The following is a 24,484-nucleotide window of genomic DNA, read 5'->3' as shown; positions in this document are numbered from 1 at the left end:
ACCACCCTTTAAGTCCATCTCAGCCAAAAGTAGGAAACTCGTTTTGCTACTACTTCATAGATGGTACCTAACACTTTGGATGCAGGTGCTGACACACCCAGGAACTTCACCTAAATGCAGGGGAGGTTGAACCACTACAGGAACATACCTACAGATGTGGTGGGATTGCCACCAAATTCAATCCTTTTGGACATCAGTCCTACAAGAAATATGCAAAATAACAAAACAGGTACAGTGGTACTTCAGCCAATCACCCATTCCTACCACCCTTCTGAGTAATACGCCTCCCCACCCTCTCACCATATATAAGGGTCTGGTGACTTCTGTTTCAGTGTATCTGAAGAAGTGTGCATGCACACGAAAGCTCATACCAAGAACAAACTTAATTGGTCTCTAAGGTGCTACTGGACAACTTTTTTATTTTTAAAATTTATATATTTATACATTATCTTTGTAACCAAAGCAGTCATAAATATACTGAACAATACTGAACACTACTGAACAATACTGAACACATACTGAACAATATTAGAACTTACAAAGAATGGCTACCAAGCATATACATATAAGACCATCTCCACATCCCTGAAGCTCTAATGGGTTCATTGCCCCACAGTCGCTGGACCATTTAATACATCTCTCCCATCTTTCACCTGAGAAAGGGTCAGTTCAGAGCAGGCTGTCACCTGGAGGAGGGAAGCTATAATACTACTTTCACCCACTCAATCCCAGCTCCTGATAAATAACCAATCAGCACGGGTAGTGACAGAGCTGGCTCAAGAGTTTTTGGCATCTAGGTGAACCATAAAATGGCACACACACCTTCCCTGCCGGAGAAGAAGGGATGAGTGAAGATCTGCACCAGGAACAAGTGGGGAATAAATATCTACATCAGGATCTTCTGCCACTGTGGATCCTGCCATCTGAGGAGGTTACCTCACCTTGCCTCATGGGTGCGCCTGCCCTGGAAAGCTGACACAAACATCAGCCTCACACTCAAGTGGTCCTGAAGGGCACCATAAAGTCAAGTTGTTGCAGCCAATCAGCAGCTATGCTCTTCTTCTCCACCAGCAATTTCAGTAAAGGGAAGGGTTGTGGCAATTCAGTGTATGTTTGCTCAGAGGGAAACTGATAGAAGAACTTAACAAAAGTTACAAACTGATTTTTAAAGCACTTCATATATTTACTGAGATATTTCCAGGTGGGGGAAAATGGAGATCTCTTAAAAAGCAGCACATCTTTGATCATTGACCTGTTTTGTATAAATTTTAAAAAGAGAGAGAAACAAGCCAATAAGAAGAGAGAGAAAATGCTTCTTCTTTGGTGAAATGGGAAGCCTCAGCAGGCAAGTCTATCATCTCAGCTGAGTGAAATCATCTCAAAATATTTTAATGATTCAAATGGGTTTCTAAAACAATGATATATCTAGTTAATGTCTTCTGGTCCTTAGGAACATTCACTCAGTCACAACAATAGATACTGTTCAATATAAACCAACCTTTGGTGATTCTAAAAGGATATAAACACCAAAATAAAAGCAAAGCTCACTTTTATGGTGTGTGGGAAAAATAATTTCTTACAGTTGGACACCAATCTCCTCCTCCAAAGGGTGTTTCAGGAAATCAACATCAGTTAAAAGGAAGTAGATATGAGACATTATTCCTCCAATGTGGATTTCACTTGACTGGTACCATTCATGCGGAATATGTACTGGATCATTCCCAGTGCAGTTGAAATTTTCTACTTTGGAAGCCGTATGTGGTAGCAACAGCAAGAACAACATCTCAAACCTCGTCCTGATGGCCATAGGAAGCTCTGAACTGAGATTCCTTTCTGATGCTCTAGGGTATAGTTATTATTGCTAGCTTGGATTGAAAAAATTAGCTCTGCTGCTGGTCTCTTTCGAAAATACACTTTTAGGGAACTGTATCTCGTATCTACCTTGCATTTACCATCAAGAGGGTGAATGTCCCTTCATATCAATTGCAAGACAATAATCTGCCTCTTGACCTGTTAGATCTCAAGCCTTGCCTCTCTCCAATCCCCCTGCCTGTAGCTGGCAATTTTACAGTGAGGTGATATAAAGTCCTTTCAGGCATGCTTATTTTCTGCACCACCACCCCACTGAAAAGTCCCTGCAGAGTTGGCCAGCTGAATAAAATACAGTAATTTGGGTAATTACAAGGTGACATCACTACTTGCTGATTCAAACATGTTTGTGAGATGTCAAATCAAACTTCTTCAGCTCTCTAGTTGGTCTTCAGCTGAGTGGTGACTTGAAAGTGACCTACAGTGACCACAAGGATAGAAAAGGTCTGGATACAGGGATATTTCTATTAGATTTGTTAAAGTTACAGTTGAACTCCTGCTCTCCAATGGCATTATGGCAAATAACAAAGCCCCCTTGGTGATGTGTCATTTCCCACACTCCCTGCCCTGTTCCTTGTCCTCAATTACCACTGGTTATCACAAGATAATTCCTCATATCAAAATAGTATGTATTTTGGAGTGATATATGATCACTTGAGTCCTCTAGGCTTTTATTAGTAGACTTTGTACTTATAAAATGAAATGTGAGCTATAAGCTATGAGTCAAGGGAGCTACGATTTGGAGAATGTATATGAGCACAAGTAACAAAATAGCAACCATTGTATCATATACACAAAAAATAGGAATGGATTAGGCTGTTCAACATTTTACTTCCAAATTCTACAATTTACTATACTTCACTAAGCAAACAGGAACAAAATTCAATACTGAGGAAGGCATTACTCAAAAAGGCATATGAAGGTTTCATTCTACATAAATTTCACTGGCTGTTTGTTTTCTGTATGTGAGAAGAATGCTTCAAATATTTCAAAAGAATGGTCCGAAATCAGACATTGCACAGGGAAGCTGACTTTCACAGAAAACAAATTAAAATGAAGAAAATGATTTGAATATTTGAAACGTTAATGTTTTCTCCTTATTAGCTGCTCCTTTTTGTTCAGATCAGGCCTAAAAACAATAATGTAGCATTTAGGAGTAAAGATGCAGCTCAGTAAACCTGAGCTAGATGACAGGATGGAGAAGACCTCCACAGCCACCATGTATTTCCCCTTGGTGCTCAGGTAAGTTGGAACAAAGGACAGCCACACACTGCAGAAGACCAACATGCTGAAAGTGATGAACTTGGCTTCATTGAAACTGTCTGGCAGCTTCCTAGCAAGGAAAGCCACCGTGAAGCTGACAGTGGCTAGAAAGCCCATATAACCCAGGACACAGTAGAACATGGTGACTGACCCTTCATTACATTCAATTATGATTTCTCCATACACTGAGTGACTGTCCAAATCTGGGAATGGGGGAGAAAAACCCAACCAAAGAGCACAAACGGCAACTTGAACGAGGGAGCAACACAATACGACAGAATGTGCCAATCTTTTCCCCACCCATTTCCGGAAAATGTTTCCTGGCTTGGAGGCCATGAAAGCCACAACCACTGTAATAGTCTTAGCCAAAACGGAAGAGACAGCAATCGAAAAGATGATGCCAAAAGCTGTTTGTCTGAGGAGGCAGGTGATCTTCTTGGGTTGTCCGATGAATAGCAAAGCGCAGAGGAAGCAGAGGAGGAGAGAGGCAAGGAGAAGGTAGGTGAGGCTCCGATTGTTGGCTTTGACGATGGGAGTGTCCCTCTGCTTGATGAAGACTGCAAGCACCAGAGCTGTGATCAGGGCAAAGAGAAGAGCCAGAGAAGTCAAAGTAATGCCCAAAGTATCTTCAAAAGAAAGAAAACTTTGAATCTTGGGGTTGCAGTGATCTCTACGATTATTAGGGAAGTGATCTTCGGGGCATCTGGTACAGTAATCCACGTCTGTAAGAGAAATATAATATGCATACGGTAAAGATGTCTATAATTGTTCTCTCTTATAAAAGCCACTTTTCTAAAAATCCACCTAAATCCAGTGTTTAAATCTTCTGGATTCAGCATTGTCCACTAGTAACCTTTATCCAGCACTGAAGTGAGAAAATAAATCTATTGAGTGAATGGACATCAAAATGGCAAATGAAATTCAGCATTAGCAGGTGTAAACTGCAGCAAAAATCATAATTTCACATATTCATAAATTCAGTTGAATCTGGTGGTTATTGACTAGTAGTGAGATCTTTAAATTTTGGAGGATAGCTTGATGTAGAATCTAACCTAGTATGTGTTAAGGAGTGTTAGGGAAATTATTGAGGGGAAACCAGTTAGCGTCATTATATAAATCTATAGTGTGGTGCTAGAAAAGTTTGTGAAAGAGGCAAGTAAAATGATCAGAGGGTTGGAACAACTCCTTTTTGAGAAATGTTACAGATGCAGCTTCTAACGTCAAAGAAATAACGTCAAATCTGAAAGAAAAAGATGTGTGTGTGTGTGTGTGTGTGTGTATTAAAGATAACATCAGTAATCAGAAACAAGTTTCTATGAGTCCGCCTAAATCAGTATTTGCAGTCTTGGTAATTGCTTCCAGGGATTAATTATCATTCATTCTGCATAAGAAACATGCGGTTTGCCAGGGTTCTTTAACCCTATTGAGTAAAGAAAGACTTGTGGTGTGGCAGGCTATTTGGAGATAGGGAAAAGGGGTTGATTTCAATTGAGATTTCATGAGCCTTCCCTTCCTTTTTACAGTATATAACATACAGTATATATATATATATATATATACGAAAGCAAATATATTTGCTTTCGTAGATTTTCACGGGTACAGGAATGCAGGTTTTGGTGTCCTCGGGTGTCTTCCCGTGTAAAAGTTGGGGTGTCTAGGCGACGTTTCGACGAGGTCTCACTCGTCATCTTCAGGCTGGTGCTTTCGGCTTCTTGTTACTGGAACAGAGCGGGATCTCAATGTTTGAGTTCCTATAAATACTGTAGAGGGGGTGTGGTGTCTAGCCTCCAATGTTCTGGGCAGAGAGGAAGTTCCCAGGCTAGTGTGCCTTTTCTTCTTTTGTTCCTTAATTACTTGAGAGATACCTTGAGTGATTTCTTGAGTGATATCCTGAGTACCACTTAGGTGGGTCATTAGGTGTGGATTAGTTGCTAAAGTCTTTGTGTCTTGACCTCTTGAACTTTGTGAAGAGTTTTCCTGAGAAGATGGCTGTATTGCACTTAGTTGTGCTTTGGCTTGGCTTCGTGTATAGGGGCGAGCTGTGGTTTTGTGGCTTGTGTCAGCCAGATCTGTGTAGGGATTGCAGGGGGGTGCAGCATCCGGAGGTGCCACCATGGATTGGCTACTGGATGGTGTCAGTAATTCATCTGTGGAGAGGGTCTGGGTTTGGGTCTGGTGTGGTTGATTGGTGTTGGCGTTCTGTGTGCCTCTGGATCTGGTGTCAGTTTTTGTGGGGAGGGCTAATTTCCAGATGTCTGGCAAGCGGGATGTGTCGTCACGCTTGTTCATGTTGTGAGGGTGTTTCTCTATCTCGATGGCTTCCATGATTATTCTCTTGTGGTGATGTTCCGTGTTAAAGAGCAATTTGGAATCTGCAAAATTAATTTCGTGTCCTGTTTCTTTCATGTGTTGGAAAAGAGAGGAAGTTTTTTCTTCTTTTTTGACGGCATTCTTGTGTTCTGCGATACGTGCATTTATTCGTCTGTTTGTTTGTCCAATGTACGTGGCTGGGCAGACTTTGCAGGGTATTTCATAGATCCCTTGGTTTTCCAACTGGATTTTATCCTTGGGGTTTCTGAGGATATTGGCTATTTTTTGGTTGGTGCAAAAGGCTGTTTTGATATTGTGTTTATGGAGGATTTTGCTAATTTTATCTGTAGTGCCCTTGATATAAGGAAGGAGGGCCATGCCATTGTTTTCTTCTGTGTCTTGGTTTTTGGGGGGTGTTTCCTTTTGGATTAGCTTCGTAATCCTGTTTTGCTGGTATCCATTGGCAATTAACACATTTGAGAGATAGAAGTCCGAAGAGCCACCATCTTATGTGATCTCTTGTTCCTACGCAACTGCCGAGACAACAAATTAATTCCCACATGCTTCCAACTTAAATTCCATTCTAAAACCCCAGCCACCGAAAGGATCCTGAAACGAACTGAACTATCCCTAATCAGAAACGAACTACACAAGAAAAGATACCTACTAGACCAAACCAACAAAGATCTACTCACTCTTCACCTCAAACTCTGTAACAAAATCCACCCTGCACTCTGGGACAAATGCAAACAACTAGCCGTCTGGAGAGCTGAAACGGAGACCTCACATAAGACAGACACACACACCAACAAACTCCACAAACTAGAGAAACGCCAGAAGCCCGGCCACCCTCCACAGCAACCCATGAAACAAACAGTACATAACATATCAGACAGGATCCTCACCACAACTGAAACCAAAGTACTCTCCAAAGGTTTCAACTTTGCAGTCGCCCCGAGACGCATCCCCACGGAAAACATCATATGCGGAGTCGAAGCTAGCCTAACCAAATTCAACCCAGATGAAGCCAATAAAATCAGACTTGAAGTCACCAACATCCTCTGCTCCAGCAAACCACCCAGAAGCAATTTACACAAAGAAGAACAGAAAGCACTCACCAACCTGAGGAAAGACAACAACATAATCATTCTCCCAGCAGACAAAGGTAATGCCACAGTGGTGATGAACACATCGGACTACCAAGCAAAACTATCAAAGCTACTCCAAGATCCTGCCTACAAACCTATAAAAACAGATCCCACCACCTATCTGGAAAAAACCACCAAATCCAAAATAAAAGCCTCTCCTATCAGTGAAGAAATCCAGCTAAGAATCATCCCCAGAGAAAAATCATCCAGATGCCCCAAACTCTACGGCCTCCCCAAGATACACAAAGAAGGAACACCACTCAGACCTATAGTCAGCTCCATAGGCTCACCTCTACAAAATCTCGCTAAATTTCTCGCCAAGCAACTTCAGCCCTATGCAGAATCCATCTCTTCACACGTACCAAACTCCTTCCAGTTCATAGAAACAATAAAGAAGCAAAACCTACATCCTAATGACCTACTTGTGAGCTTCGATGTTGTATCTCTCTTCACACAAGTGCCCATTAATGAAGCCTTGACAGCTATTCAAAACAAATACAATCCCCCCGAATACATCTTGGACCTGACCAACCACTGCCTAACCAACACGTACTTCATCCACAATGGACAAAGATACAAACAGATAGAAGGAGCACCTATGGGATCACCCCTCTCACCGGTCATCGCAAACCTGTACATGGAACACTTTGAAACCAATGCTTTAGACAAGTCAGAACACAAACCCAAACTTTGGCTCAGATATGTTGACGACACCTTTGTAATTTGGCCACACGGGAAGGAAAAACTGGATAGCTTCCTCACACATCTCAACAACTTACACCCCAAAATACAATTCACTATGGAAATAGAAGCCAACAACCAACTTCCCTTCCTTGACGTCCTAATCTACAAAAAACCTGATGGCTCCCTAGGACACACTATCTACCAGAAAAAAACACACACCAACCGCTACTTACATGCACAATCACACCACCACCCTGCACAAATAAACTCCGTAGCCAAGACTCTCATCTCCAGAACCAAACGCCTGGCTGACAAAGACCACTTGACAACTGAGTTACAGAATCTCTCAAATGTGTTAATTGCCAATGGATACCAGCAAAACAGGATTACGAAGCTAATCCAAAAGGAAACACCCCCCAAAAACCAAGACACAGAAGAAAACAATGGCATGGCCCTCCTTCCTTATATCAAGGGCACTACAGATAAAATTAGCAAAATCCTCCATAAACACAATATCAAAACAGCCTTTTGCACCAACCAAAAAATAGCCAATATCCTCAGAAACCCCAAGGATAAAATCCAGTTGGAAAACCAAGGGATCTATGAAATACCCTGCAAAGTCTGCCCAGCCACGTACATTGGACAAACAAACAGACGAATAAATGCACGTATCGCAGAACACAAGAATGCCGTCAAAAAAGAAGAAAAAACTTCCTCTCTTTTCCAACACATGAAAGAAACAGGACACGAAATTAATTTTGCAGATTCCAAATTGCTCTTTAACACGGAACATCACCACAAGAGAATAATCATGGAAGCCATCGAGATAGAGAAACACCCTCACAACATGAACAAGCGTGACGACACATCCCGCTTGCCAGACATCTGGAAATTAGCCCTCCCCACAAAAACTGACACCAGATCCAGAGGCACACAGAACGCCAACACCAATCAACCACACCAGACCCAAACCCAGACCCTCTCCACAGATGAATTACTGACACCATCCAGTAGCCAATCCATGGTGGCACCTCCGGATGCTGCACCCCCCTGCAATCCCTACACAGATCTGGCTGACACAAGCCACAAAACCACAGCTCGCCCCTATACACGAAGCCAAGCCAAAGCACAACTAAGTGCAATACAGCCATCTTCTCAGGAAAACTCTTCACAAAGTTCAAGAGGTCAAGACACAAAGACTTTAGCAACTAATCCACACCTAATGACCCACCTAAGTGGTACTCAGGATATCACTCAAGAAATCACTCAAGGTATCTCTCAAGTAATTAAGGAACAAAAGAAGAAAAGGCACACTAGCCTGGGAACTTCCTCTCTGCCCAGAACATTGGAGGCTAGACACCACACCCCCTCTACAGTATTTATAGGAACTCAAACATTGAGATCCCGCTCTGTTCCAGTAACAAGAAGCCGAAAGCACCAGCCTGAAGATGACGAGTGAGACCTCGTCGAAACGTCGCCTAGACACCCCAACTTTTACACGGGAAGACACCCGAGGACACCAAAACCTGCAAGCAAATATATATATATATATATATATATATATAGACATATAAGTATTACTATTGCCCATCTTTGTCAGTGCTTTAGGCAGCGTCAAAAGCTCACTAGACCCCTTGCCTGGCTCCTTTGCACTAAATCAGCCAAAGTGATCCAGCTTTCTATTGTGCAGATCTATGATTTTCTCCCCTTCCCCCCCCTTTTTCGTGGAGTTCCAAGATTTCAGTTGTTTCAAACATTATTAAAGGGCCATACAATATGCTGTTTTTTTTGTTTTTTTTTTTGCTGAAGCACCCTTTCCATCTCCTTCCCATCCAGAAAAACACCATTGAAAATAATCTACAGGCTAAATCTCATGCATCCGCCTCCAAGAACTGTCTATACTTTTCATTAGAAATATTTAAACATGTCTCCTACCTTCCTGTGTTGAGATCATTTCTTCTGGGCATGGATAACAATCGTAGCAACAAAATTTCATCCCCTCCTTCTTTTTTCTGCTGTACCCAGGATAGCATTTATCGTTACATAAGGAGAATGGAGGCACCTATACATTGATGAAGGGATAATTTTCCATGGAATTGTTTTTATTTTACAAAGAAGGGTTGATTAATTTTAAACATTCATATATGTGACTACAGAGACAGTGCAGAGAGTGTGGGCAATGCTTACTATTGGAATAAGAGGAAAACATCATAAACAAATCTCTGTCTATGTCAAACCCTGTACTATACTTTTTCAATAACTAGAAAATACCAAAAAATAAAATGAAATTAGAAATAGCAAGACAAGATGGGCTAAAATATCTGCAGTCTCTTAGCCACCAGCACCAATCTTCTGCAGTGGCTTCCTGTTTGCTACGAAGCCAGGCTCAAAATCCAGGTCTAGGGACTTCCTGAACAAATATATTCCAGCTCAGTGTCTGTCAGAAGTCCCAGTTCTCAGCTTGGTAACACAGTCAGCATAGGTAATTAAAAAGGAGGATTTATTGCAAAAACAAACAGATAGCTCCAGATGGCTCTAACAAAGCCTCCGTCATCTTTACTCAAAATGACCCTTCTGAAGAATCCTGAAGAATCCTTCCTTTGATGTTAGAAGATATTGAACTTATGAACCTTACGTCTCTTGTTTTGCTTCCTGTCTAACAGGCCACCCCTTCGCCGATTCTCCACACTTATTGGATTAGCTCCAGCCTCTTCCTTTTCTGACAGGCTACCCATGTCTCTATTCCCTCCTGCTTGAATTTCCTGAGAGCTTTGGCTGCGCTCCAGCCCGTTCCCAGTTGTTCACTTGGCAACCAGCATTCCAATGCTCGGAGGAGACAAATCTGAGCCTCTCTGTTCTACAGCAGGCTGTAACGTTCCACTAGGAGCTGGTGCATTCCTGACAGTGTCACTGGTTGTCCCCCACATTGATTCAGTTGACACTGACAAGAAATTGAGTGCCATTGGCCCAGCCTTGTAGAACACTCTTCCAATGGAGATTCAGAATGCAGCTTCTATATTGACCTTTAAATGCATACTGAAAACATTTATTCGGACGCTTTCTGTAATGGTTTCTGATCTGATGGTGGTGATGGCATGATGGTTTTAATTCTGTATATATAATTCTGTATATATAAACTTCAGTTCTTTTCAATGAAATTGAGGTATACAGTGGTACCTTAGGTTAAGAACTTAATTCGTTCTGGAGGGCTGTTCTTAACCTGAAACTGTTCTTAACCTGAGGTACCACTTTAGCTAATGGGGCCTCCTGCTGCCGCCGTGCCGCCGGAGCACGGTTTCTGTTCTCATCCTGAAGCAAAGTTCTTAACCCGAGGTACTATTTCTGGGTTAGCGGAGTCTGTAACCTGAAGCGTCTGTAACCCGAGGTACCACTGTACAAGCATTTTAATAAATAATTAAAAAGTTTTCACAATGAATTTATTCCTTAGGGCGGCATTTCTCTAGTAATGATATTGCTCATTATATCATTATATATTTGTGTGTGTGTGTGTGTGTGTGTGTGTGTGTGTGTGTGTGTGTAATTGTAGGGTGCCTTTTTCTATTAAAAAAAACCCAGTAAGGTGATGGACAGCATGCAAAATTACTCTAAGTTCAAAAACAAACCAACAAATTACCACCCTTATTGAAGATACGTTGTGATTTATTAATTGGAGTAATGTGCTAATATTATGCCAAGCCAATGAATGTCATTGATTGTATGAAACAAAATTTGTAGCCATTTATTTTAAACAGATGCCAGCCCATGGATGGATGTCAATGATATCATACGAGATGCTCTGCCAATGCTCTGCACCTGAGACAAGTCTCTGTGCCACTCAAGTTTTTCCTCGTTGATGGTGAGTGCTTTGTTCGGAGCAGCCTGAGGATCCAGCCTTCCCACTTTGATTCTGACATAGGAATTGTTTGGGAAGGTGACTATGTTTGTAACATCAAATCCAGCTACAAATTCCCCATGTTCATTGAACATAATTTCGTCTCCAGCAGTGTTGTTGAGTGGGTTGTTCCTAAGCAATGAATGGAGCTACATGAGGAGAGAAATAGAACAGAGAGCCCCATAAGAGACAGAATATTCTCAGCAGGATATACACAAACCATTTCCAGCTCATGCTAAGCATATCTGCTCAGAAATATATCCTAGTAAATTAACTGGGGCGAATTCAATTTCCTTAGGTAAGAACAAAGTAATACACAATAGTTGGATTTTCCCTGCTCTGAGAGCTGTGTGGGAACACCTTCCTGGGGATATGTTGCCAGTGGCAGGAGAGCTAGGTGGCAAAAGTGGGCATACACAAAGCAGTTTACAAAAAGATGAGACAAGGAAATCAAGGAAAAATTACTGCCCAACTTTAAAACACACTAAAGTTAAAATACTGAAACAGATTCAAATTACCTTAACTTTCTAAGCACCTGAGCAGGTTTGTCTAAACCAAGCATGTCCAAAGTCCATTTTGGGGGCCTAATCCGGCCCACCAGCCAGTTTAATCTGACCCCTGTGGCAGTTTATTTCCTGGGGTAAAATCCTAAAAAAAAACCCTTAACAATTTCAATCCTAAAAGAAGCTTGACAACTCCAACCCCCCCCCCAAAGGCCAACATCTTTGGTTGGCCCTTTGGTTGGCCCCCACAGCCCTTCACTTCATCAAATCTGACCATCTTTGAAAAAAGTTTGGACACCACTGGTCTAAACAATATATGGAAACTACAGAAAGGAAATTGATGTGATGAGTCTGACTAGCTGCTTGGACCTATTTTTTGAAGAGAGCTAAAAACAAAATCCATGCATACTATTCTATGTGCCACTATAATGCTCTAACCCAAGTCATAGATGTTTGTGAGTGTGGAGGCATTTACCTGCCAGGGCTCCACTTGCCAAGAATGCTGCTTGCCTCTCCTTTCAATTTTTCTGTGGTTGGAGCTAGCTGAGTATTTGACACGTAAGGCATGGACCACAGCATAAACAGCATTATAGATGCTATAGCTATGGCCTGTCATCTTCAACTGAAAAAATTGCGCAGGAAGGTCCTCCAGCCTCTCCTCACCAGTACATGCTCCATCAATATCTGTAGAGCCACCAGAATTTGTAACAAAGCAGTCAAATGCTTGCTCCCAGAAATCTTTGATAAAGCCATCCCCTTTTGATTGGGTAGGACTCATACTCTGAACAAATGTTTGGAAACCTGGAATGTCTTTTGAAGGAATTGTGAAGGAGATGGCTCCGTGGAACACCTGGATATCCCAGTTTCTTTGGAATAGAAAGAGTGCCAAATCAATCTGGGCTGTCGTAATCCATACTTTCCCAAAAGGTGCCTTTGCATTGTAGTAAAGATTACCAGCAAGAGACTCTTTGATCCCAAAGATAATGGCAGCCAACCACCTGAGGTTTGACGTTTTCCCATATATAACAATTGCATTGGCTTTACTGTCCCTAAAAATAGGAATACTTTCCAATATGTATTTGTTCATATCGCCCATTTCCAATATACGGATATTAGCTGGAACTTTGTTTGTGAAGGCTGAACAGATGCCATTCTCGGAAAGCATGGCTTCTATAGTCTGCAGGAAATGCTGTCCCCCATCATCATCAAAACTCATCAAACCAATCCATTTCCATTTGAAATGCAGAAGTAACTGGACAATCCCTTGGTACTGAAGAGATTCGTTGGGAACCATGCGGTAAAAGGAGGGGAACCCAATGTGATCATTCACTGCTGGATGAAATGAGCCATAAGAAAACTAAAATATAAAAAAGTAACGGACAGGTATTTATCTGAAGACTCTGTAAGGAATCACTGCTATCCAACACTTATCATTTCCTGGTTTTATTCTTGCAGTAAATTCTAGATGCATATTTTTTATTATTTCCAAGGCCAGAGTCAGTAGTTGGAATTGCACCCAGAAACAAATGTTCCGTTCTACGTAGTGTGCACCTCTAAACAAACATCAGACTGGTGTCCAGCCTGTGGGTTCTGTATATTTGTTCAATAGCAGTCCCATACAGATTGTATTGCAATAATCTACTCAGGAAATTATGAAAGCATGAAGGAGAGTGGCTAGCTAATCATTAGTCAAGCAGCCAAGAGAGCTAGAGAGTTTTTTTTGGGGGGGTGGGGTGGAATACCACCTGGGCATTCAGAATCAGACTTCTTGCCATATTATGTCCAAGGTGAGGCAGCCAGGCTTATCTAATAAGACTGTCCTCCAGCTCCATGATCAGTTTAACTACCCTACCACCTTCCCCATCTTCCATGATTTCATGTATTTATTGACCTCAATCCATCCTCTTACTCACAACACACATTTTCTGAGGGCATTTGTTATTAGTGATTGTTGTTTACGGATTGTGCTCCTGATAGATTCTGGTTTACTTGTTGGCGTCCATCTTCCTTGAGAGACAATGGGTTGAAGCCAAACCACTGTGTTAGCAACACCAAAGTGACCTCCCCAGGGTGCAAGCCTGGGCAGTGTATATGGAGGTCGTGGGCTGCCTAGATGACAAGCCCCCCCCCCTCTTGGCCATGCTGTTGTGGTCCAAAGGAAAGCAGAGCAAGGTGTTTTTGTTTGTTTATTTGTTTTGAATATGGGCTACCTTCCCAGGTTGACAATCCCCATCTGCCCCTTTATTTACTAGTTTTATTATAAACCATTGCATGGACTGTGGAAAAAATTGAATATAAATCTAATAATAATAATAATAATAATAATAATAATAATAATAGGAGGAGGAGTTTGGATCTGATATCCCGCCTTTCACTCCCTTTAAGGAGTCTCAAAGCGGCTCACATTCTCCTTTCCCTTCCTCCCCCACAACAAACACTCTGTGAGGTGAGTGGGGCTGAGAGACTTCAAAGAAGTGTGACTGGCCCAAGGTCACCCAGCAGCTGCATGTGGAGGAGCGGAGACGCGAACCCGGTTCACCAGATTACGAGACTATCGCTCTTAACCACTACACCACACTGGTCTCCCAGTATTCATCATTTTGGAAATACTTCCCCATGAACTCCATACCTGCGGAATCTTGTAACGTCCCAAGACATCTGCCATCTGTGAGGAGGTATCAGACCGAAGTCCACCAATGACCCCCATTAGGTGTGTTCTGCTGCCACATTTGTAATTTGGGAGAAAATGGGGTGATTTGAAGAGCAGCTCCAGAGTGGTACGGTAGGTCATCCTTGCATTGTAATAGCTATCATCAATGTGCAACCCAATAGTGGTGTTGTGCAAGATATTGGGAAACTCGTTGATCTCTTTTATGGCGAATGCCAAGGCCAGGATGTGCTGATAAAACTTTGGGACCATCCTACAAAATAGAGATATACATGCTCATCATTAAAGGGAGAAATCAACATGTTATCCATGTAGTGTTCAACTCTAACTCGCCGGTGCTGAGCTGCAGATACTATAACATGAAGGTGAGATCCATCAAATATAGTTTCACAAATGATACATTCTCTTGCCATCAATACAAAGTGGGGTGGGGTGGGGGTGTACCTGTTCATGAGAGCTGGCAAATTGCTTTGGTCCAGGAGCCAGATTGCCCAAATGGAACCATTTTTGTTGGAGGGTGTGTGTGACACATACCAGAAATCGTTGAGGCAACGCCCCCCTACAATTCAACATTCTCAACCCAGAGAGTATTTTCATTTTCATCATAGATTTTTGTTATTGAAAAGTTTGAAGAAGAAAGGAAACCAACACTCTTCATCAGAGCTGGTCCAGCAGAAAAATGCAGGGGGGGGGGGGAATCAATGATATACAAGTCCATTCTTACAACTGTAGAAAACCTCAAGCTTCATGATGAAATTTCATTCTGAAAAGTTGTGTGCATGTAGTTGCAAAATGCATGGGCAACTTTTAAAAAATAAGCACAAGAAACACAAATCTGCTGAAATGTTTCCCCTCTGTTTTTACTTTATTTCAACAGATCTTCCTGAAGAAGCTGTAATTTTAAAATGAATGAAACAAATCTGGAAGCAAATAAATTAATAGGTATCATAGCCATCCCATATATGATTTAGCTTATATGACATAACCGGAGAAGAGTGAAATTGTCTTTTAGAAATTTAACGACTCAAAGGTACTTCATTGATTTGAAAGAAACTTAATTTGGAGACAGTAGCAAAATACATGAAATCTATAAGCACACAGTTTTGCAATCTCCAACATCTACTCCCTTTCCCCTGAAAATATCCTGTGAAGTTTGGAAGAAAGTGAGAAGGTGGTGTTTGTTCATTGACAGTTCTTGCTTCAAATCTGATAAAGGGCACCTTCACTTTATTCGTTGCATTGCATTCTTAGAACATTTTTGGTTGGTTTGTTGGTTGGTTGTTTTGGAAAGCCTAATCCAAAAGATACATTTCTTAAAAACTGTTTTATCTTATTGCTTACTTTACTTAGCTTTGAATGTTTTTAAATATCTGTTTTAAGTGATTTTAAATACGATTTTAATGTTCATTTTCTGTATTTTATTAAAATCAAACAGTATATAAATTTTGAATGAAAAAAAATGTCAGGTACCAACAGCAAATGCATTTATTAATACCTTTCTATTTTATTTGAATCAAAATTTTAAGACACACCTATTTACCCTGGCCTTTGACAACTGAAACAGAGATTCTTGTGACTGTAATTTATTTTAATCTGTTTAATATATTTTATTTTTTTAAAAAAAATGCAACCTGCCTTGGATCTTTAGAGTAAAAGATGAGTCAGAAATCTACCTAATTAATCATTCATAGACATAAAAACGTAAATAAAAGCCAAAATAAAAGCCAACCTCTCTTCAAGGGTGCATGGGAAAAATGATTTCTTACAGATGGGCATTAATCTCTTCGTCTGAAGGGTGCACCTGGAAAGAAAGTTCAGATAAAAGGAAGATGAGATGAGACATTATTCCGCCAATGATTATTTTGCTTGGTTGATACCATTCCTGTGAAATGTGCCCAGGATTATTTCCTTTGCATTGACAATCTAATACTTTGCAGGTCACACGAGGTAGCAACAGCAACAGTAACACCACAATGCTCATCTTCCTGATAGAGTGCCAAATGTAATTTCCTCCACACGCTCTACAGCATGGTTAACCTTGCAAGCCTAGCTTGAACAAGATGACTTAGATGGCTGCCTGCTCTGAAAGGATATATCGTTTGACCTATGTCCAGCTTATATTTAATATTTAGCAGGTGAACAAAGCATGTCTTGTATGCCAGTTGGGAACCTGACCTACACAACTCAAATGTGGAACTATCTGCCTTCAATTTCACATGTCTCAAGTCCCTAACTGTATCTGGCAATGGCACAGTGTGGTTATAAAATCATATCAATATGAGTTCTTTTTTCAAGGGGGGTTGCCTGTTGTCTTCTGGAAAACCACAGAGCTTTGGCCAGCTGAATCAAACATAGTAATTTGGATAATTGCAGAGGAGATAATCAGTATAACAAAATATTTGTGTGGTGGGTGGCATCATCCATAGCAGGCCGGCTGATGCAAAAATAGTTGTGGAAATGTCACTCAGCCCTAGTGGGACAGCAGCTGAGCAGTGAGTTGAGGATGACCTATAGTGACTTTGCTGATGGAATTAGTCTGCCACAATTTATTGTTTGTACTAGAAATGGCAATGGTACAATTTGCCTCCTCTTCTCCACTAACTTTAAAGTGAATTACAGCTATCTCTGTGATGTGTAACCTAAATGATTCCTCACTCTATGCTTGCTCCTAAGTTCCCACTGTGCAGTCCAAAACAAATCATTGTTTCAGATTAACATATAAGCAACGGAGGCTTCTAGGATTTTATTAGGAAGGCTTTGCAGGTCAGTTTTATAATAAAAGTAAAGAAGCTGAGGGCCAAATCCTGAGGGCGATATCGCTGATTAGGTGCATATTTGCAACTACTCAGAGGACACTGATGGCTTTATATGAAAGACAGGATAAATATTTCTATTTCTTTTCTTTTCTGGGGTGACCTCCTTCACTGAGTCCTTTCATGTTTTGAGATTGGCAACCCAATTTGTACCAATGCAAAATCACGAATCAAGTGTGCAATATTGGTCCATAAATGAACAATGAACTGGGAGTCAATTCAACCACTGGTCCTGTTAGCTAGGGATCATGGGAGTTGTAGACCAAAAACATCTGGAGGCCCGAGTTTGAGGAAGTCTGATTTAAGTTTATGAAACAAACAAACAAACAAACAAACAAACAAACAATAAATCTTAATTTCACAGGTACAGTAGTTATGTTTGGATATCATCATGGCAGATCCAAATACTTACTAGATGGACAAGTAACTAAAAAAGTGAGAAAAGTCAAACTATATTTTTATATTAGTTTATAAACCAGGCTTCCTCAACCTCGGCCCTCCAGATATTTTGAGACTACAATTCCCATCTTCCCTGACCACTGGTCCTGCTATTTAGGGATCATGGGAGTTGTAGGACAAAAAACATCTGGAGGGCTGAGGTTGAGGAAGCCTGTTATAAACTAATAAACTGTCTCTCCCTCTCCATAAACCAGTCCTTTCTCTCTCTCAGGAGCCAGTCGGAGCACACTGGGCTTCTGTCTCTCTCTCTTGATTGACCAAAATCAATCCTATGATCGACCGGTCGATTGTGATTGACACATTGGACATGCCTGATTTAGGAGACTAGGCTAGTTTCACCAGTGACCCAGGGTTCAGCAAACTTTTTTCAGCAGGGGGCTGGTCCACAGTCCCTCAGACCTTGTGGGGGGCCAGACTATATTTTGAAGAAGAAAAATATGAACGAATTCCTATGCCCCACAAACAACCCAGAGATGTATTTTAAATAAAAGGACACATTCTACTCATGTAAAAACATGCTGATCTCTGGACTGTCCGCAGGCTGGATTGAGAAGGTGATTGGGCTGGATCCGGCCCCTGGGTCTTAGTTTGCCTACCCATGCACTAGTCTAGGGACTGCACACCGGTGCTTTAGACAAAGGTAACAGAAGGAAGCTTCTCCCCACACTATAGTTTGTTGTAAATGATGCTGGAAACCAGGACACCTCTTAAATATGCATGTTCCTGGGAGAAGCGTGGCTTATCAAGCTGTTATAACAGCAAGGGAAACTTGCAATGGGTTCTGCTGCTATTCAGAACCCCCCACTCCATACCCAGTTTTTCATGACCCCCTCAACTGTCAGTAAGGGCCATTTTTGTTCCTCTATTGCATCCAACTGTCCAGTTGAGCTTTTTTGTATTGTCAACATCTGCTCCTAGTCTTGGTAACCTTGAGTCCAGGAAATGGAAAGCCCACTGTGAACTGTTGGCTTATTACAGCTTATTAAAGCTCCAGGTGTATGGACAGGTGGGTACAGGGTGTGGTCAAAACATCCATACAGGACGGTGTAGCAGGAGAGGACCTCTTGAAAATAATTTCTTATAACCAGTTCCCATAGCATGGTGGTACCTGCCCTTTGGAGTTTGCTACCATTAAATATTAGACAGGCACCATATCTACTGTCTTTTGGGTCCTTAACTACAGAGCTTCCTCTTCCAGCCAGCTTTTTAAGTGGATATCCTTACAGTGGTACCTCGGGTTAAGTACTTAATTCATTCTGGAGGTCCATTCTTAACCTGAAACTGTTCTTAACCTGAAGCACCACTTTAGCTAATGGGGCCTCCTGCTGCACCACCGGAGCACTATTTCTGTTCTCATCCTGAAGCAAAGTTCTTAACCTGAGGTAATATTTCTGGGTTAGCGGAGTCTGTAACCTGAAGTGTATGTAACCTGAGGTACCACTATATTATTCCAGTCTGTATCTGTACCTGTAAATTTTATTTAACTGCTTTAATTGTTTTTGTGCATGGAACTATTTTTTTAAAACCAACAACACAGGAAATTGTAATTGTTTCTGTACATTTTTATTGCTTTTTGGTTGCCATTGTTTTGTTTTACTTATTAATAAAATACCTTGCAGTAAGGGGAAGTTAACAAATCAGTCAATCAGTAAGTCTGCATGCATGCTCACTGGACTGCTTTAGTTTGTTCTCCTACGTGAGACTTACTTTATAATAATACTAATACTAATTCTACTAATAATAATGTTGCAGTTATTGGGCTTACTCAAGATGGCTGATACATCCCTATTGTATATGGGGGGGGGGGGTTAGATACAAAAGCAGTGTGCCAGGTGGAGAGTCCTCCTCTCCCTTCAGTAACTTCACAGATAAGAATTAACAAGCATTTGAAACAAAACACGAAATGTAAGGGTCATAGGTTCAGGATATTCTGCAGAACCAGGAAGCACTCCTTAGAAAGGTCAACTGACTCGTAAGCCACGGACACTTGGTTAGACGTCCGAGGCTAATTGTTTGTATTGCAATAAATCTTTGAGCTAATTACAATTTGTGTGCTGTGTTATCAAGAGGGCAGCCAGGTCTCCTGACATCAACTAGCTGCCCCCTCCCTTCTGGCTCTCTTGTCATTATCTCATAACTGGGTAACTCCTTCCTAAGCTGTTCAGCTTCTGTCTCTCTCTCTGCTTCTGAACACTCTGTGGACAGGGGGAGTGACTCTTCCCCCTCCAACTCTCCATCGGAGAGAAGCTGGTGTGCCATAGAATGCATTCCCCAGTCCTCGTCTTCAGACCATTCCCTGACATCATGTCATTAATTATTACAATATCAGACTTGCCATAGAAGCACATCAGAAACCCACAGAGAGCACCAAATACCTATATCTGCTTACCTCTACTATGCACATTTTCTGGAAACAGATAACTCCTTACATTTTTGATAGATCAGTTTTCTAATCTGGTGATATGAAATTCATATTGAGTACTCTAGTGTGAATTCAACCAACCACCGATATTAAAAAGTGAAGTGAGAAAAATAGCAACTCAGAACATTCTTGCTCATTTAATGTGTTGTTGATGTGCTGTTTAGCCAAAAGGAAGATATAGCAGTTTTCCATTTTTCAAAGCAAAAGACCTTAGGCCATCCCTGTGCTTATTTTATGGGGTCATGCATGAAAAAACATTATGGGTTTTGACTGAATAGAATTGCTGTGAATATTTCAATGGTTCATTTATGTATTTATCTGATTTTATTTCTATTCAAGATTTTCTCTATTGTGATATCAATATATTGCAACTTAGAATGCAATTCCATGGCTTCTGGGAAGGTGTCTTGGGGTCAAAGGATGCAATGGACTTCAGAGCTGAAGAACGCTCCAGTCATTCTAGCATCATTCATGGTCCTGGTCCTACTGATGATGGAAGTCTGGCATCAATAGGGCCCAAAATAAGTAATACTGAAGGCTTGTGAAGGAGCTGAAAAGAACTTCTAAGCAAATCCAATCCTGCAGGGTGCTGCTTTGTAAGAATCTTCACTGGGTGGAGGCTACTTGCAAAGGAGCTCCTGGCATAATTGAATCGGCCGCTCTTCTGTTTGTGAGAAGATTCCTGCTGGGACGTGTTTCCCCTGGGTCTTTCCTAAGAGGGAACATCCTGGTACTGCCTGCCTCTGCTTCCTGCCTGATGCCCCACCTCTGACAGTTCCAGATCACTCCAGGAGGTGGTTGTTCACCAAACAGTGTTGATCTGGGGTTGTCTCCAACTGACTTAGTCAAAGCCAGATTCCACCCAAATTGGCATGGTTTGGTTTGTGGTTCAGGCTGCGGCTGAATCCTGTGCACAGCCCCAGCAGTTTGTACCTTGTGCAAAATACTACACAATTTCAACACCAGGCTATTTCAACCTGCCACATCTTTTCTGGTATTTTATCTTGCATCTCTCCCTCCCCCCCCCCAGCATTGTTTATGGCCCACTACAAACTTTTGTGTCTCTTGCTATTCCACTGCAGTGAATCGGTGGCACTTTCTACAGACATGTTGTCAACATATTGTTTCCTGCTACGTTTCCTCCAGTGCCTGACTCTGCACCTGCAGTTATCTTCTCTGTAATTATTCCAAATTAACCATAATTGATTTGACTTCTTACTCGTGTCCCAGAGGGGTCCTGGTAGAATGGTGAACAAGACAGAAGGATGTCATTAGCACATCCAGATCTATTCAGACTTGAGACTTGATTCTAGACACAGCACAATATAAATCTGATGACTGTCACTTCATCTCAGTTTCTAACCATGAAAAATCACACTGAATGTTTGATCATTCAAGTTAACCTGTTTTGTATTCAAGGACATTTGGTGGATAATGTGGAACAGGTGAAGATTTCAAGAAATAATGCTGCTGTACAGTATGTCGTTATTTATAGTGTTGGGATTACTGCTCCTGCCTACAACAGTGAGCAGGATTCCTGCTGCTAAATGTACAGTGAGTAAGCCTGTTCCTATTCTTCACAGATATTATCGGTCAGGAGAGCTGATGGTTGCTGGTATAATTTCTCAGACCTACATCTTGTATGACCCGATCAAATTCCAAGGGCATCCATATCAGGAGCTGATTGGGGAGTTCATGTAAGCAGCTGAGAATGTTCACCATGCCATACTTCTGCCTGACTAATATTTCCAGGTGGTGCAGACTGATGTTTGCTTTAGTAGGGTTGGGTTATTTATTGATATATTTTTATATGTCAGGAAAATAAATTGCTTAATGAAATAAAGCTCTATGCAGTTAACATAAATTAACATAAAACAATCATAAATAATATACAAAACTTCAGCAATTTTAAAAATAAATAAAAAGTATGAATAACTAAATTATATTGCATAGGTAAAGGTAAAGGGACCCCTGACCATTAGGTCCAGTCGCAGACAACTCTGGGGTTGCGACGCTCATCTCGCTTTATTGAATTCTTCTCTTTTCAGAAGATCACCCCCCTTCTGACTGAAATGAGATCCAAGTAGAATGTATCTTCACACAACTACTTCTCCTGTCCCCAATTCAGCTTCCAAGCTTTCTCTTGCCTGAAACACTTAAAATACACCCCTCACTGTCATTTGATCTAAGCTCAGAGGCTTAACACCAAGAGCACAACTCTCAACTCTCCCAATTGCTGACTCCAGCTAGCGGTAATCTGCAGCCAATCAAGAAGAGGCTCCAGTCCCCTTTTGGAATCACCAGACTCTGGTCCAGCTGAGCTTTCCATCACAACATATTGAACAGAAATGTAGCAAATATCTCTTGCAGTTGCTACACTCTTGATGCCACATGTTACTCTTGTTGCAGATTACTGGCGCAGAATTACCAGCACATCTTGGCCCTGGTATTTGCAGTGAAGGAGATCAACGACAACTCCAAAATCCTACCCAACATCACTCTTGGTTTTGACGTATATAACAATTACTTCCATCCACGGTTCACATGCCAGGCAACGTTGAAAGTTCTCTCCACACACAATCAATTCATCCCTAATTACAAATGTGATGTTCAGAACCATCTGGTAGCAGTCATTGGGGGACCCAGTTCCAACATAGTTGGGCACATTGCAGCCATACTGGGCACCTACAAGATTCCGCAGGTAAATTTTGTTCATAGGAATTATTTTTAAGATGAAGGTTTTGCGTTCGGAAGCAGAAAGTAATCTGACTGAAATTAAAGGTAACACAATGAATGCTGCTTAATGTTTGGATATGATTTCTTTCTCCTATTTATAGTTTCTGATATGAAATGACAAAACCATCCCTGAATGCCATGGTGAACAGCCTACATTTTGCTGGACTTCAAAATCTGCCAGCAATTTAAAAAATGGGACAATACAATAGATTGAGCTTCCTCAGCCAGCAGCAAAATAAGGTTGTACACCATTACAGTTTAGTCAAAGTAGACCCATTGTAAACAGTTCACATGACAAATCTAGGTCCATTGCTTTAAATTGTTTTCCTTTGGGGAAAGTGTAACTGCAAAGAACCTTAGTTGCTTATTTGCAAAAGAAAAGTCTGGACACTAGCTTTGGTGTGGGATTGAGAGAAGAAAATCTAACTGCTAAAACCCAAACAGATAGATGCTTGTGGGCAGTTCCCCTGCAAGGAAGTTGAAGAGCTGAAGTTTGCAACATCTGCTTTATCAGCCAGTTCTCTCAGAACCTCAACTGAATCTTCTCAAACAGACAGGCTAGAAAACCAGTTTGTGGCTATTAGAGCAGGGGCAGGCAACCTAAGGCCCGGGGGCTGGATCCGGCCCAATCGCCTTCTAAATCTGGTCCATGGACTGTCCGGGAATCAGCATGTTTTTACATGAGTAGAATGTGTGCTTTTATTTAAAAAGCATCTCTGGGTTATTTCTGGGGGATAGGAATTCGTTCATTATTATTTTTCTTCAAAATATAGTCTGGCCCCCCACAAGGTCTGAGGGACAGTGGACCAGCCCCCTGCTGAAAAAGTTTGCTGACCTCTGTATTAGAGCTTTTTGGATGCTCTTTGATCCTGCCTCGTGGTTTATTCTTCAGTCCTGATTTTCTCTCCAGTTTTGGCTTCATTCCTCAACTTTTATTCCAAAGTAGAAGTTTTGGGTTCATATTTCATGCCCTTTCAAACCCTGCTCACTTGAAAAAACATGCATTGTTTCTAGCCTTCCTGTCAATTGATAGACTTTTCTACTTACAGGTCCAGGTGCTTGTGGTGGCTTAGGAATCCTTCTAATTCGTGAATACTCTGTATGGTATGCAATTTTATGCTTTAGAATAACCATCAGGCTCTGACACGCTACGTGCATTAAAGGTTCATAGTTCAGTCATAGAGCATCTGCCTTGCAAATCGAAGGTCACAGGTTAAATCCAGCATCTCCTACCTACTCCTGTTTTGCTTTCTTTTATTTAGTTCACCTACGCATCCGCTCCAGAGATGAATAACAGAACTGAAAACAATTTCTACCACTGGGTGTTCCCAAATGAGGCTCATCAATATGTTGGAATGATTCAGTTACTGTTGCATTTCAGGTGGACATGGGTTGGGATGATTTACCACAATGTGGACAGTTCCAAGGTATTTGTACAGAATATGCTCCCCATCCTTACTCAGAATGGCATTTGCTTCGAGTTCATCAAAATCCTACCAGATATAGGTTTTTCTAATCAACTCTCTGAAATGATGAAGAAGGCATTTGGGGTTATAAATGTTGCCATGGAAAGTACAGTCAATACAGTGATCTTTCATGGTGGTTTTCAGGCAATGATGAATTTAAGAATTCTGTTCCAACTCTTGCAATTTGAAGATGTTCCAGTGAAGTCAAAGATCTGGATCTTAACAGCAGATGTGGATTTCACATCTTCTCC

The 24,484-nt window shown here is 41.3% G+C and overlaps 1 protein-coding gene across 1 annotated transcript; it reads right to left on the bottom strand.

Moving 5' to 3' along the window:
* Positions 1 to 2,952: 2,952 nt before the first annotated feature.
* Positions 2,953 to 16,180, bottom strand: LOC310834419 (vomeronasal type-2 receptor 26-like; the record flags this gene model as incomplete). The annotated part of the gene is made up of 6 exons (XM_083717910.1): positions 2,953 to 3,854; positions 9,210 to 9,336; positions 11,088 to 11,315; positions 12,145 to 13,026; positions 14,299 to 14,590; positions 16,104 to 16,180. The coding sequence occupies 6 exons, from the start codon at positions 16,178 to 16,180 to the stop codon at positions 2,953 to 2,955; spliced, it is 2,508 nt and encodes an 835-aa protein (XP_083574036.1).
* Between the last annotated feature and the right edge of the window lie 8,304 nt (positions 16,181 to 24,484).

This window comes from Podarcis gaigeae (genome assembly GCF_964106915.1).
Source record: "Podarcis gaigeae genome assembly, chromosome: 16".
Taxonomy (NCBI): Eukaryota; Metazoa; Chordata; class Lepidosauria; order Squamata; family Lacertidae; genus Podarcis; species Podarcis gaigeae.
The sequence above is the reverse complement of the archived record's forward strand: the minus strand, read 5'-3'. Positions and strand labels throughout refer to the sequence as shown.